This window comes from Hibiscus syriacus, unplaced genomic scaffold (assembly GCF_006381635.1).
Source record: "Hibiscus syriacus cultivar Baekdansim isolate YM2019G1 unplaced genomic scaffold, ASM638163v2 tig00111377_pilon, whole genome shotgun sequence".
Lineage (NCBI taxonomy): Eukaryota > Viridiplantae > Streptophyta > Magnoliopsida > Malvales > Malvaceae > Hibiscus > Hibiscus syriacus.
In genome coordinates, this window is record NW_024063073.1 from 52,177 (window position 1) to 68,638 (window position 16,462).

At 34.6% G+C, this 16,462-nt stretch overlaps 2 protein-coding genes across 2 annotated transcripts; both read right to left on the reverse strand.

Moving 5' to 3' along the window:
- Nucleotides 1–9,466: 9,466 nt before the first annotated feature.
- LOC120159847 (exopolygalacturonase) lies at nucleotides 9,467–12,120 on the reverse strand. Its single transcript, XM_039170379.1, has 3 exons — nucleotides 11,561–12,120; nucleotides 10,151–10,482; nucleotides 9,467–10,067 (listed from the first exon to the last, which is right to left on the reverse strand). The coding sequence occupies exons 1-3, from the start codon at nucleotides 12,109–12,111 to the stop codon at nucleotides 9,559–9,561; spliced, it is 1,392 nt and encodes a 463-aa protein (XP_039026310.1). The 5' UTR covers nucleotides 12,112–12,120; the 3' UTR covers nucleotides 9,467–9,558.
- A 1,462-nt stretch (nucleotides 12,121–13,582) lies between these two features.
- Nucleotides 13,583–14,851, reverse strand: LOC120159829 (ras-related protein RABA4d-like). Its single transcript, XM_039170364.1, has 2 exons — nucleotides 14,625–14,851; nucleotides 13,583–14,024 (listed from the first exon to the last, which is right to left on the reverse strand). Exons 1-2 carry the CDS (start codon nucleotides 14,849–14,851, stop codon nucleotides 13,583–13,585), a joined length of 669 nt encoding a protein of 222 aa, XP_039026295.1.
- Nucleotides 14,852–16,462: the final 1,611 nt, after the last annotated feature.

A 16,462-nucleotide genomic window follows, 5' to 3' on the forward strand; every position in this document is an offset into this window, starting at 1 on the left:
CTTTAGAAAGTTATTTGGGCCAATTTGTAATTTTATGAAAGTTGGGGGGACCTATTTGGAAATTTTAAAAGTTATGGGAATAATGTGTAATTGTTCACTAGATTCTGTGATAAGCTGGGAATTAATGTTAGAGTGTTGAATTGATGTTAGAATGTGAAATTGAACAATTTTGGAAAGTTGGCAAAGTTTGAGTACTAAATAGAAAAGATTGAGAAAGTTAGTGACTTAAGTGGTAATAGTGAAATTTTTTAGGTATTGGGATGGAAATTAGATGCTTGAAATTTAATTAAATTGTTTGGGACTTGAATTGAAGTTAAAGGGAAAAGGACTATTTAGAATAAAATGAAAAAGTTGAGATGAATTCTAAAAGAATTCATAAATGGTAGTTAATATGTAAAATTGAAAATGTTATATGAAGTTTGGGTGAATTTGGATAAAAAAGGAATTGAATGATCAACTTGAAGTGTTAAGGTCAATATTTATGTTGCGACATGGATTAGTATCGAATGAGCATCGAAAGAATTTTATGAATTTATTTTTTAATTTGCGCCTATGTTAGTGAGATTCTAACATGTGGTTTGAAATGTATATGTCTTATAATGATGTTCATTTAGATTATGATTGAAATCAAAATCAAGCAATATTAAAGCTAAGGAGAAGCTTAAGGATGAATGTGAATTTCTAAGGAATGTTTGCAAGCTAAGGACATCAGGTGAGTGCATGTTTAATTTGTATTTATGTCATCGTGCAAACATTGACTTGCGATGAGTCAGTGACAGAATTACTATGGTAAGAAGTGACTCTTAATATTGTGTGACTTATTGATTCATGTATATATGTTCATCTGACAAGTTAATAGAATTAGTAAATAAGTTAATGATGCAAACTAGTGAAATATGCCTATACTTTTGACTTGAATAGTAAGTTTAGAAAATCACAATAAATTATATATAAATTATTAGAAAATGATTCTTATACCATTGGTTCGTATATCAGTATAATTTTATTTAAAATAAACGACTACTGATTCCAACAAGTATACAAAAATATATGAACTTTTAATCGATGATAGGTCATATAACACGGCAGCAAATTCTGCTCAAAATAAATTGTACAAGTTGAATTAGAAAAATCTGACTTACAGAAGTTGTTTTGAGCAGAATTTGAGTAATATGGTTAGATTTGTATTTGAGTCTAGTTTATATTGGTACAAATGGAATAATTTTTAATTGTTTATATTAATACAAAATAATATTTCTTTGAAGGTAGTGCAAACTGCCAACATATGAAATTTTGTCATAAATTGTGTTTTCCTGTTACTCTTATGTTATATGCTATTATAAATGTTCGAAACGAGTCAACTTTATTACAATTGAAATGATAATTATGATATTTATTACATGATGAATATGATGTGTACATGTTAAAGAAATGTATTTGACGACGATCATGATATATAAATGTTATGTGAAAATGAAATATTTAGGGTATGAACTGCTCATTATGTTATGATATGAAAAGTTGGATATGTTTGTATATTGATATCTTTGATAATTCAATAACATATAATAATTAATAGAAATACTCATTGTATACTACATTGAGAGTCTTGGTATGCCAGGAAGTTGAATAAAGTTTAAGCTGAATAAGTTATGGTACGTTCTTGTACATTACGAATGGCACCTTTAGTGCATATGATATAATTTGCACTTGGAGCACGTCCTATAATGATGATTGACATCGTGTAGTGTCTAATGTGCACATTATGTTTGACTTAATAGTACTAGGAAGAACAAACTTAAATGACTACATGTTTGAGGAAACAAATAATCAAGAGTATGGGATGCAGGGGATCCAAGACAGATGATGCTGAGATGTCAGATTGCACCTTGATGGCGCTGAGATACCATGAGTTGGCAGATCAGCGTAAAGGCGGGAATTGACTGTGATATGTTCCTCATTGGGGCCGTTTTGAGTGTGCTTCAGTCTTTTGGTCATAATTTTGGCTACGGGTGTCAGAATCGCGCATAAGACCCCAATCCGGAAAACTCTTTTCGACGCGCACGCTGTCCACATAAACTATGCTCCATGTGACCTTTTTTCGACCTCAAATTCTGCTGTTTTCCCTTCTGAATCACTAGATTTAAATATTTCTTACTATTTATGGTAATATTTCGATTGTCAATTAGGAAGTCATTTTAAATCCGATTTCGGCCGGATTTTTTGCAGATTGCTTATTTTATTTTGAGTTTCAATTTCGAGTGATTTTCGAGATTTTGCTATTTTTGGTAAAATTCCGATAAACAAGATTTTTTGCTATAACAGTCCGGCTTGTGGACTGATTTTGGATAGTTTTGATTTTATAATATTTTATTAAACCCTAGAGACTTTTTTCTCTGATTTTTTAGACGAATTTTCTCTTGTGAATCATCTGTTGAAACTAGGCTACAAGATAATCGTTATTCTGTCTGGCGTCAGTATGCTAAGAAAAAACCCCGAACACAGACCGACTGTGAGTGCAAGTCACCCTGTATTTAGGCTTTCTAGTTTTGAACATGAATATCGATACTGATCCGAGGGCGTTCTGATATTTTAGGCCGCTGAACTATTAAGGCACCCCCATTTGCAGCCGCATCTCCTTCGCTGCAGAATCCCATCTCCTGTTTACCTTCCCGTAAAGCCCTCAAACAGCCCAGAGGAGAAGATGCCTAAGAAATCGTTCTCCAGCAGAAATGGTGTCAGAAAAGATAGGGTTGTTAAAGGCGTTGGGGTATCGAAAGGACAAGAAAATATGCATGCATTTTAGAGAATGGCTGGTGAATTCCTGACATGTAGGTTCTTGGTAGATCAGAGGATTCGAGTAAACTAACAGTTTCCGGTATAAGCTGTGATGATAAAAACGGGTTCCCTGATAATGGAAGTTCATCTACTGTTTATGAAACTGATGTAGAACGAAGATGCTTTTCAAATAAAACCAGTAGTCCGGAAGCCGAAACACAAGGTGCCAACATGAGTAACTTGTCATCCGAAAGTAAGGCTGTACTTCCACATAAAGATGTAGTAGGAGCGACATCGGAGACTAGTACTCGCTCCTTTCCGGCAGAGAAAGACGGTGGCCGACCGGTTCAATTGACTCCGAGTGACGTGTCATTATTGAGTAGATTTACAGTCTTGAGTAGTGATGAAATTAAGACCGCATGGGACAATCCAAGCCAGGAAAGAGCCGAAGCATTGGAATCTCTGCTTGAGCTATGCGCTAGGCTTCTTAAGCAAGACAAAATTCACTATACATGCACAAAGTCGGATAAAAAAAATGATCCGGATCGGATAAAAATCGATTTGATTTTTTCACCTAACTAAAAAATCGGTTCGGATCCTAATCGGTTTGGAGGGCCGGATGGTGTAACTGGTTTCGATTTAAAAAAACTGATTTTTTAAAAAAACCGAATATAAAAAAATTGGTTTGTAGTCATGATGAACAAAAAATTACAAAAATAAGATTTGAGAGATGTTTAAGTGTTGTGTAATAAGATTTGAGAAAGTTGTAATCAACCAAATACATCACAACTTATTTATACATGTTTAGGGTGATAAAAGGGTGATTTTTTTTTATAGAAAAAACGGTCACAAAACCTCCCAACAGCTAGTTTTTAAAACCCTAGACCGAATTTTCCCTCGATAAAAACTGATTTTTTATCTATTTTTTTCAAATCGGTTTTTAATCCGGTAAAAAAATCGATCGTCCATTTTTTTCCAAACCGATTATACTATCTGGTTTTTAAATATCCGATCCGGTTTTAAAAAATCGGTTTTTCCCAATTCAAGTTTCGGATTTTTATTTGCATAAAATCGAATATTCGAATTTTTTATGCACCTCTACTCACTGGCGTGCTTCGACCGTGCGGGGATGAAGTCGCCTCGTCTAGAGAAACGGCGATTTGGTTAAGGAGGAGCCTAATGTCTGCCCAGAAAATCAATGAAGGATCCTAATTCAGATGATGCAGTTGCCATTAATTTATTCATTATCGTGAGAAAATGTGTGTTTTCTTTTTCCTTTCATTTTTCTTTACAAAATGTGTTGATATGAAGTGTTTTTGAGTGGTTTGCTTGCTTCAACAGAAAAAAACTCGGGAATCGAACATGTGTTGCGTTTGCAAGATGTGCACGTATCGTTAATAGATTAAGAAAAATTTTATACAAAAATATTATCTTATAATAATTTTGTACTATTAAAAAATACTAAATATACATTAGAGACTTTTTTTATAGAAAGTCGTTAGTTTTATTAAAAATAAAAAATATTCAGAATTACAATGAAGATTTACGAGCATAACCGTAAACGTAAACAAAATTATAATTAGGACATTTTCCTAACCATTAACACAAAAACTAGTCACATAGATCACACAAGGAACATAAAAGGAAAAAGTTTAAAAACCTAACTAATGCTCGAATAAAATAAAGATACAAACAAATTTGACTGTATCGGCAAACGAATCACAAAAGGGGATGAAGACTAAAAGACCACCGAAAAATCACAAATCAGAGTCAAGCGACGTGAGAAAACTATCCACGAGCGGAAAACGCGTATCCAATCAATTCGTGTCATCTTGATCAATCGTGGCGATGTCAAATCCAACTTTGTGAAAAAAGATAAACGAAAAAAATGGTAAAAAATGATAAGCTACCAAAAGGCAGAGAAAAACGTGCCACAAAGACAGAGATAAACGTGTCATAAGGACAGAGAACATGTCACAAAGACATAATTATTTTTATTAAAAAACTAAAAAAAATAAAGAAAAAAAAATAACCAGAGGACGACCAACATCAAAATCGATGCCGTCGTCAGTTAAATAAAATTAAAGAAGAAGAAGTTGGATTAATCAATAAAATTGACACAAGTTATAAAGAATGAAAAAGAGAGAGAGAAATATGTTAAATTAGAGACTTAAAATGACATTGTAGTGTCAAGAAATATGTTAGATTATAATATTTAAATTATTTTAACTTATTTTTTAAAATTTGAGGATGTAATGTTAGAGTATGAGTGAACTTATTAGATATTATAATAATAATTATATCTCATTATAGTAAACTATTTTTGTTATTTATATTAAAATGTACATAGATACTACTTAAATAAGTCATTTTTATAAACCAAGAAACAAACCTTGAATATTTTATTTTATAAAATTAAAATTATATTTTAACTAAGACTTTATTATGATAACTTTTAAATTTTAAATTGTAAATAATGTATTCAATTATTAAAACTATTATAGTTTATTGCTTGGAGTAGGGATGAACAAAGAATATTTTAAAAAATTATTTAGGGTTTAGAATTAAAAAGTTAATTTTTTAGATTTTAATTTTTGTATTTATTTTAATAATAATAACTCAAAATTTATTTTTGAGTTATTTTAAGTTTTTAATAAAAAATTAAGAAAAGAATATAAACACTACATGTGTCATATAACTATTTTTTAATGGTCGTGATGGACCAGTCACTTAAAATAGTAACGCTGAAAATGTTAGACACCCATTTTAAGCGAAAAAATACTTTAATCACTTGAATTTAGAAAATGATACAGTTTGAATACCTTTTTTTTCATTAAGTCAAAAATTAACGATGATGCTAATGTGCGACCATAATGTAATACCATGTCAGCACTGAAAAATAATTAAAAAAATATCACATCAACATCATTGTTAGTTTTTTAACAGAAGATAATCGAAGCATAACTAAAATATAACATCATGTGTAATTTTGAAAAAAAAAATAATTAGATGACTAAAACAAAAATTAAGTAATAGGTGGGTGACCAAATAGATAATTTACTCATTATTACATAGGAGTATTTACTTTAAAGTATTTAATTTTTCTTTTGCATAAAGCCGCACGTGGTCTCACTAATTTACTCATTATTACATGTGTAATTTACTCAATTTTTATTACTGTGTAATTTGAATTTGATTTAATTAAAATTAATAAAGATATTAAATTAAAATAAAAATAGTAAAATAAGAAATATATTTACTTTCATATTGATTAAATGCATAATATATAGTTTGAATATATTTTTATTAAGTTTTATTTATAATCTAAGTAATTACCTTATAAATAGATAGTAGGGATTATGATTAAAGACCAACAACTAGTTGATTTAGTGGGATGAGGTATTAAGTCTCTTAAGCAAGGTCAGGGGTTCGAATCATGACGTTTGTGAAAATAGCAAACTGGTTGGGAGGGTCACCCTCACCTTTGTAGTACCTGATATGGATTAGTCAGTAAATAGATCAGATAACAGTGATTAATTCAAATAAAAAAATCAAGTCAGTTACGTAAATTCTCGTGTATTCTTCTATTCTCGATATTAATAAAAAAAATTCATCTTTAACGTGTGGATTTTTTGAAAGGGTTTTTCATGTAAGATTTTGATGTCTATTTTATTATACGATCGCTATCTTTATTGTTATATTTTAAGAAAATGACATCAAAACATCTGGGTTATTTTATTTCGATCACAATGATGACATTAACAATTAAGTATGACATTCTGCTACAAAATCAAAGCAAGTTCTTCCCACCATACATTCAAGCCATTAAACCATGTTTGAAAATTCCTAAAACTTTGAACCATCTAAAAATGTTCACCTTATATTTCCTCACCTTTACATTCACTTTTCCATGGCTACAAAACTTGAGAGATGTACAAACACGAACGAACGTAAACGCTCAACCGGACTATATCACACGAAGGAGTTCGTATCTTGCATTTGCACAGCCATGGCTTGCATGCTCATCGTTTCCATTCATTACCCGTATCATTATTAATAGGCTTAAAGGTTTTCTTCCTCAGGTTATCTCTAGGAGCCAAAGTGCTTTCATCCCGGGGAGGTCGATTATTAACAACACTCTCATGGCTTAAGAGTTGGTTCACAGCTATAGTAGATGTTCTCTTTCTCCCCGTTGTGCTCTTAAGCTTGATTTACAGAAGGCATTTGACTCTGTGAATTGGCAATTTTTGTTGACCATCTTGGAAGCCTTGGAGATGCCTAGGATGATGATTGGTTGGATTAAGGAGTGTGTTACCACTCCCAAGTTCTCCATTTCTCTTAATGGGAGTATGGTGGGGGGTTTTTAATGGGGCTAAAGGGGTTCGTCAGGGACACCCCTTATCCCCTTATCTGTTTGTTATCGTCATGAATTTTCTCTCTCGGCTTCTGGACAAGGTTGCGGGGTAAGGGGTGTTTCGTTTCCATCCTAAGTGTCATAGGACTGGTCTCACTAATCTTTGTTTTGCTAACGATCTCTTGGTTTTTTCCAAGGGAACTGTGGATTCGGTTGTGGGAGTTTGGGAAGTTTTGAAACTATTTTATGGCTTCTCAGGCCTGCAAATTAACTTCTGGAGTCAGTGAGGCGGTGTTGTTTGAGATCACTGTCGTTATTGGCATTGGTCGCGGGAAGCTACCTGTGAGGTACCTCGGGGTCCCTTTGATCGCTAAGAGGTTATCAGTAAAAGATTGTGCTCCCCTTATTGATTCTGTTGCAGCTAGGTTGCAGGGGTGGAAGACAAGGACCCTTTCTTATGCGGGCAGACTACAGCTTATTCAGTCTGTGGTGTATGGGATCCAGAATTTTTGGACTTGCCAATTAGCTCTCCCAAGCACTGTTATTGATCGGATCAATCAGCTTTGTTTTCTGGAAGGGGGAGGACAAGCCTGTGAAAGGGGCTAGAGTGAAATGGAATACTATCTGTTCTCTTAAGTCTAAGGGTGGACTTAGGCTCAAGGATATCAAGGGGTGGAACCAGGCCTATTTTCTGCTCCTAATTAGGAAGATTTTGTTAAAGGATGACTCTCTCTGGGTTACTTGGTTGCATTCCTATATTATCAAAGATAACTCCTTTTGGGATATTGTTTGTACTCATAACAGCAGTTGGACTTGGAGGGTTGTTTTGCAATTTCGGGGTAAAGCTGCTTTGATCCAGGGGTTTTTGTCTTTAGGGTCAGTGGCATTGTTATGGCAAGAGGTTCGGTGTAAGAGAGCGAAGGTTCATTGGGAGAGGTTAGTTTGGCATCCGGGGCTCATCCCCAAGAATGCTCTTATCTCGTGGATGGCTATTTTAGACAGGTTACCTACTAGGAGTAGGTTTATTTCTTTTGGTTTGACCATTGAGGGTGAGTGTGGTTTTTGTTCGAGGGAGAGTGAGACCAGGGATCATTTGCTAAAAAAAAAAATTAGCAACATATTGTAGATAAACGTGTTAACTATAAATACCTGATCTTAACATCTGTACAAAAAGATCCAACGCTTGAGAGGCAAACCCTCTTTGAGAATAAGCACAAATCATGGCAGTCCAAAAAACCACATTCCTCTCAGGCATTTCATCGAGCACATTCCTTGCCTCCCTCAAACGATCACATTTACTATAAAAAAAAAGAAGCGATCAGCCGGGTTCTGAAGTAAACAGGCGGTAAATATCGTGTTTTGATCATATGGGCATGGACCCTTTGGCCCTCTCTAAATGCCTTTCTCTTTATACAAGCGTTTAATACCATATCGTAGCCTTCAAACTTCATTTCAAGGCCTTGAACCGCCATTTCCATCAAAGCTTCTTTCAGCTGACCATTGGAGCATAAGGTAGTCAAAAGAATCTGTGGGTCTAGAGGGAAGGTAGTGAGAGGTAGCTGGTGAGTGGTAAAAGAGTTGAAGAAAGATGAAAATGATGCCTTTTTGGGGTAATAATGGAAAAGGCACTTCATTTTCTCAAGCAACTTCATTTTTATTTCAGGTTAAAATTTCTCATCTTCAATATATATTAAAACTTCATAGAATACTTTTTAAATGAATTTTGAGATTCCCCTTCTGAACGGTGGAATAAATTTAGGGAGGTAAATGAATGAAGTACGAACGAATGAAGTTTGTTCGCGTCCCTTTGTTTATTTTTGAAGATATATTTATTCGGTTTATGTTCGTTTAAATTTTCAGTGTTGAGTTAGTATTTGCTTATTTTTTTAAAAAAATGTTTATGTTCGTTCGTCAGCGTTCGTAAACATATTCGTTTAACACTCGTGAATATGTTAATTTAACATTCAATAACAAATTTGTTTAACGTTTATTTAACGTTCGTTTAATCACTACTCCTTAAGTTTCATAGGATTCATAATTTAAACACTAAAGTTCACTCTATGTTCAATTTAGTTTTTATCTCCACCAATATTTAAAATATAAAAAAATTAAAGTAAAAAAGAACCAAGTAAAAAAGCTTATAAACAAGTCGAAGAATGAACTTGTTCGTGAACAAAAACGAACTGAACATATCATCATTCATGATCATTCGCTTGTTAAATGAAGATGAAAAATTTGCACATACTCATTTGTTAAGTTTAATAAACCAATGTATATGTAATAAAGGTTCACAAACAACTCGTCAAACACTCTGTTGCATCATATCCCTATGAATAATAGTGATAATTTCTTTCAAATTGCTTATAGCTGATAAAAGGTAGTGTCTACGCATTCATTTCGTGTAAAAAAATGATGAATTCAACATCTTATTTTGAGTCGAAATATCCCTTCTCTGGATAAAAACCAGATCGAAAGTTGAGCAACGAAATGTTATTCACGGTTGAGGGCCTGAACTCCAAAGGATTATCCCATTCCTCGGTTCGTCCATCGATCCATCTCATGTTTACATTCTCAACATCCAGACCATCAATATGTTCCATGATGATTCCGGCTATGTTGTGGTTCACAAGTCCCTGACAACCTGGCCTGTAGTCAATCGATCCTCCTTCGTAACGTGTCCATCGTCTGTAAGTCAGGTTCATGTTTATGAATCTCAAATTCCTTAGCAATCCACCTTTGGAACCTGATAAGAAGATACCGTTTTCGGAATTTACTGTGATGTTCACGAAGTTCAAGTTCGAGATTGAACCCTCTTTTGAATTCAAGTGTCGTGGACAGGTGGTGACATAGATAGGCTCGGCCCTTCCCCACCATGACGGATCGTAATATCTTGTGCTGATGTTTATGTTTGAGAAAGTAACATCGCTTACATTTCCTGCACGAGATAACCAAAAACCAGATAACATCATCGACCAAAGAAGAACAAAAAAGAGCACAAGGAAAACAGGATAACGCTACCTCCATCGCGTATCTGAAACCCGAGCCCTCTATGAGAATCTACGATCGTTATGTTGTCAAAGACCAAGTTCTTGAAGTCAAACCAGCTAGCGCTTCCGAGTTTAATCGCGGAAGATTTTGTTCGAATCCAGGAGTCCGTTGCAGTCAAGTTATACATAGGGGAACTGTATGTCTTGGGGCATATAGCATCATCTCCTGTATCAATGTGGCATCTGGTAATCACAGTATCATTTGAATCCTCAATGTCAATCCCATCATTGTTAGGTGTATTGAAATCTCCATAGATCGAAACATCATGAATCGATGTGTTTCGACATCGAAAAATGTTCAAGCTGCATTTATCCAAAGTGTTCATCAGAATACACGGAACAACGCTTTCGGGTTTCGATGATTGTTTTTTCTTTTGGAATGGAAGATCATTCTAAACATGAAAACAGCATCATTAGCTGTTCTTCTTCCCTGATTGGGGTCTGTTTTCTAGATTTGGCAATGTGTGCGTTTAGAAGATACAATAAAAAATCAGATACTCAAATTAAATATTATACGAATTATCAATATTTTCAAGAAAAAACAATTCAAGGGTGCAGATTATAACAGAAAATTAAAGAGTCATCCGACAAACTTGAAACTTCGAGCGTTTGGAGAGTCCAAAGTGAAGTTTATTATTATTGTTGTAGGTAAGTAACTATAGATGATAATGACAAGTAATCAAATTGCAAATAAAAAAAGATTGAAACAAACTAATACATAAATTCACATGGTACAAACGGGTTGGTTCAAGTAGTAAGCAATTTGATATTGTTTAAGTAGGTTTCGAGTTTTAAACCTTGTGCATGCAGAAAATTCCCGGTGAGAGACTCACCTGTCAAAACTAAGTGTGTGATATGGATTAGCCAAGGCGAAGCCTTGAAAACGAGGAGGGCAACAAAAAAAAATTCACATGGAAAATCTTTGTGAGAAAAGAACATGGACAAAGAAGTGATTCATTATGACCAGCCACAATATTACAAAGGAGAAAAGGACATGGAAAATCTTTGGCAGAAAATAACTCTCACATCTCAAACATTTCTTATGCTTAAACTCGGAACCTCAATGAATAACAACAAATCTTATACCATCCAGATTGTTTGGTGGGTACAAACTTATCTGCATTTATTAAAGGGATACTCTTTGCCTTTGTTCTTAATATATATAATATGACAGATCTAAATCTTAATTGTAAGGGAATGATTGAGTTATTATAATATTTAAAAGATGTAAATTTAAATTTGTTTAATTGTCTATTATCCATCAAGTTAGGAGTAGATTAATTTGGATAAATAATATAGATATAATGCAAAATATACTACTATTAGAAAAACAGAAAGTTCAGTAAAAGGAAAGCAAATCCAGAAAGAGGCAGAAACTGACCACCAATAAGCAGGTTGCGTGAAGGTAACATTCCAAACTCTGACATTGGTAGAGTCGAGAAAACCCACCAGCCTCGGCCGACACTCGTCGCCGGAGCAAGCTCCGGTGTGATTCCAGCTCACCATCACGTTTTTCCTTTCATCGAACTTCACCACGAACTCCGACCCCTGCCCATCCACGACCCCTCCCCCCGTTATCCCCACATCGCTTGCCTTCTCAGCTAAAATCACAAACCATCTGCGGGATTCCTTGGGGTAGTCCTCCAATTTAGTTCCGCCCAAGATGGTGGAGCCTTTGGGGATGTCTAGTATCACGTTGGACTTGAGGTGGATGGTGGCTGTTAGATAGGTGCCGTTTGGGAAGGTTACGTAGCATTGTTTAGTGTGGCAGCTGTCGATGGCGGACTGGATGGCGGATGTGTCGTAGTGTTTGCCGTCTCCGGTGGCTCCGAAGTCTCTGACGGAGACGGTGGGAGTATGAGATCGGATGATGTCGGGGAGGAGGAGTAGGAAAGGGATCAGTGTTAGGAGGGGTAATGGAGAAGCATCCATTTCTTTTGGGATTGGATCTACTGAGTACTGACTAGGCAGTGGTGGCCAAGATATTTAATGAACAAATCTAAAAAAAAAAATTAAAATTTCAATTTTGAGTTATTTAACTTTTTTTAATCCGAGTAAATGCAATAAAATATATATTAAGATACAACTCACAATTATTTAATATTTAACGCTTAAATTCCTAATAATTTCGATGCTCAAATCTAATACCTTAAGGAATAATAGTATTTTTTATCACCGAAGTCACTTGATTCGTGCGAATTATTTAAATTAATTAGACACTTTTTCAATTAAAAAACTAATGAATATTTTTTAAGTTAACTCGAATTAACACTTTAAAATTTTGAATCAATTAAAAATAAAAAATAACTAAATATTTTTGACAATTTTATTATTTGATATCTAGTTTTTGTATTCATTCAATTCATTTTTCAGTTTAAATTTATTTTCTATAAATTTTAAGTCACATATTCTAAAATCATTATAAAATAATGGAATGCATTGAAGTCAGTTATAGGTAGGGATACCTCTTCTCTTGTTCTCATACCCATTTAATATTTTCGTATCACCTACCCACCTCCTCGACGGGTAAAATTTTTAAATCTACATATGTCCATGCAAATATGTTCTTAAATTCATCTCCACATCCACTACCTAATTGGATATCTATCATTCATCATGTATTCGTCTGTACTCACCTATACTCACTAATTTGAGATAGGAGAAACGATGATCTTCAATTCTAAAATGTCATACTCCTATCATTTGGTTAAATCACAAGTCATGTCCTCTAAAATCTTAAGATTTATATAATAATATTTGAAAGTATACTTAAATTCATAATGGTCCAAAAATTACGTTGTGAGTAGTTAGTGGGCAGACAGAAGTAAGGCGAGTAAGGTCTTAAACCTATCATCTACCCACAGTCCACGATGAGCATGAATTTTTACATCCACGCTCGCTCACCACCCACTAGACTTATATCCATCTCTGCTCCAATTAGAACAAATATGGTGCGAAATCCACGACATTGTACATGTTTACCTTTCCTACTTACAGAGGAGGGCAATATTGTTATTAGAGTTTAAACATGATTTCTATATAGATTTTTATTTTATTTGGTATAAAATAGTCAATAACCATAATGGAATAAATAAAATAACTATTTTTTGTCAAGTCATATTTTTGAGATGGTTCATTGATAATACATCAAATATTAACCCTAATCTCAAACGGGCCTCCTCTTGCGGGCTTTGGGTTTTAATTTGGGTCCAATGGAAATGGGTTTGTATTTGGCCAGGGATAGTTGACTGTTGGGCCCTTTGTAATCTTTGGGTTATGTAGAATGGACTGTTGTTTCAAAAAGAATGTTTTGGGGCAATCTCCCTCACTTATGAATTACAAAAATGGAACCTAAACTAACATGTCAAAATGTTCGGCCGAAAAACAGATGGGGCTGCTGGGCTCATGCGCAGCAGCCACTTTTACTAGGTGTTTGCATCTCCTGATTGGGGACAATAATCCTAGTTCCCTTAAGGAGAGCAGCATTGCCATTGGGATCTAGCTCATCATTAGCGGTGAGTGTTTTCTTGCTGATTATTCGATATATCTGTATTAGAGCCGTGAAAAATGCGGTCTCGACGTTGGTTGATTCCAGTGCCGATGTCTCCATGAAGAACAGGCTCTCCCTTTGAGCAAACTCTTGTGCATCTTCCGTGGGTACCGCTCTCAGGTTCGCCAAGTCACACTTGTTCCCGATAAGCATGATCACGATGTTCGTATCAGCATGTCCCCTCAATTCCTCCAGCCACCTCTCCATGTTGTCGAACGATTGCCGCTTCGTCATGTCGTAAACTAACATTGCTCCTACTGCTCCTCGATAGTACGCACTCGTCACGGCCCTGTACCTGATTCGTCATCGGAACAGTGAGCTACAAAATCTGTACCATGCACTCATGGCAGTGATTTCCCAGCCAAAGTGAGTAATATATCGATCAAGAGATGCACACAGCCGGATTAAGATCAAATTCAAGCATGCATGCATGCAAACATGTAATGGTATACACATCCATGTAAGGAAAAATGTGCCTACTAATCCATGATACATTCATCCATGTGCTTGTGCCAAAACACACACAAAAAAAGGACCCAGAAAAGGAAAATCTTGTCTTCAGCTATGCTTATATTTAAGGATAGACCACGGGGGCTTGCGGCGGCTGTCACCGCCCTAAAATTTTCAGATTATCGTATATTTTAAAATATTTTTTGTCGATAATTTGTTTTCGTTCCCCTGTAATTTTATAAATTTGTCTCTCTTTAAATTTTAAAAGTTGGTCCATGACATATTCCAAGGATAGAAAGAAGGATATATAACATAACATGCATGGTTCTGTTCTTCAGATTTTCGACTCTAATTCTCTGTTTCCATCAAATCTAAGAACTATGCAAGCTCGCTCAGGAAAAGAAATGAAAATTTGAAAGAGAAGGGGGAGGGGGAAGACTCGTACCTTTCTTGGCCAGCAGTATCCCAAATTTGGGATTTAACCGTCTTGTTATCAATGACGAGGGTTTTCGTCTGGAATTCAACACCGATTGTGGCTTTCGAATCCACATTGAATTCGTTCCTGGCGAAACGAGCAAGCAGCTGAGATTTCCCCACCGCTGAATCCCCAATCAATACCACTTTGAACACGTAATCGATCTTTTGATTGTAATCTCCATATAAGTTCGACATCGTGAGACGAGTCCGCCGCTCAGAACCCACAAATTCCACCCGATCATAAAAACACAAAGATAAAACCTTCGATTCACCGTGTGGATCCGGCGTGATACACTAGAAAATTAAGCCTCACACGGCATAATTATTGATCAAACCAAGAACGTCGAAAAGGTACGACGGGGGAACGAGGGATGCGAATCGACGATTAGGATTAGGGTTAGGGTTAGAGGTAGCCGGAATACTAACAAATTTTATTTAACGTAACAAATTTTGTGCTGCCGCATGCACGTCCAATTTTAGTGTCACCATCTTCATGGAGTACAATTTATTTTTAAGTTTTATCAACCTTTTCAATATCTGTACAACTTCTTCTCTATACTATAATTAGTTACTTTTATCCTTTTTATAATATTTCAATTTATTTATGGATCATCTGTGATAATTTTAAGTAGAATTATTTGGACTTGTATTAAATAAAATTGTTGTTATTTCTTGAGGTACTGAATTCGAGCATAAAAAATGTTAGGATACGAACGTTCAATATTAAATGATAAAAAGTTTATCTTTGAACATACATCACCTTGTACTGACTTTAGTTTATCCAATTCGAATTAGTTAATCAATAGCTTAGATATCGACAGTTATACAAAAAAACTATAATTCGGTTCGACCAGTCGAATAGAGAATTAGAACAATCGATTTAGTACCCGATCTTTCTATGATAAACTACATCGATGGTCATTGAAATTTAGGGTTCTTTCACTTTAATAGTAGCTAAATTTTTAATTCATTTTCATTACAATCGCTGTTATTAGCTACTATTAAAAAATTGATGTGTCGCGCTAAAAAAACCCTAAGCTTTCAAATTGGTAGATGAATCACATGCATCGTCATTGTTCGACCACCATGACCAACCTTATTCGATCATCGTCTATAGTCACAAGCATCAATACTAACAACAATAAAAACAAAAATGAAAACTTTTTTTCTTGGCCTTGACGAATTTATTGTGAACGAAATAGTTGCTAGTCAATCACAACGGTGGAAAAGATTTGTTTGACCAAAATATTAACATAATTCAATTTCAAGCTAATAAGACGATTGAAAATAATTGATCGAAAAATTTTAGCTTTTAATTTTTATTGGGGATTGATGAGACTAGAATTTTTTTTTTTGATAAGTTTGAACTTAATAAAAGAAAAGAAGAAGAAGAGTAGTTTGATGACATCTTTTGTCCGACAAAACCATCAAAAAAATGACACAAACGACTACGAAAGGAGGAACGTCGATGGCCAATTTAAAGAAATACAAGTGAAGATTTTTTTTGGGAAATGAAATGAAAAACAAAATAAATTTCAACACGTCGCATCATATTTTTTTAACGATAGTGGCCGTAATGAAAGAAAATTAAAAGTTTATGGATTGTAATGTATGTTTAGAAAAATTCAATGATCAAAGCACTGTAAAACTTCAGTGACCATCAGGGTAGTTTTCCCTTTTTTTTTATTCTTTTTCCCTCAACCTACAATACCGCTCAATTTTCATTTTTAAAATTTTGCAAAAATTCATTTCTCTACTACGCGCCAAACCTTTCTTCCTCAGGATTCACCATTATTTGTTGGGAGC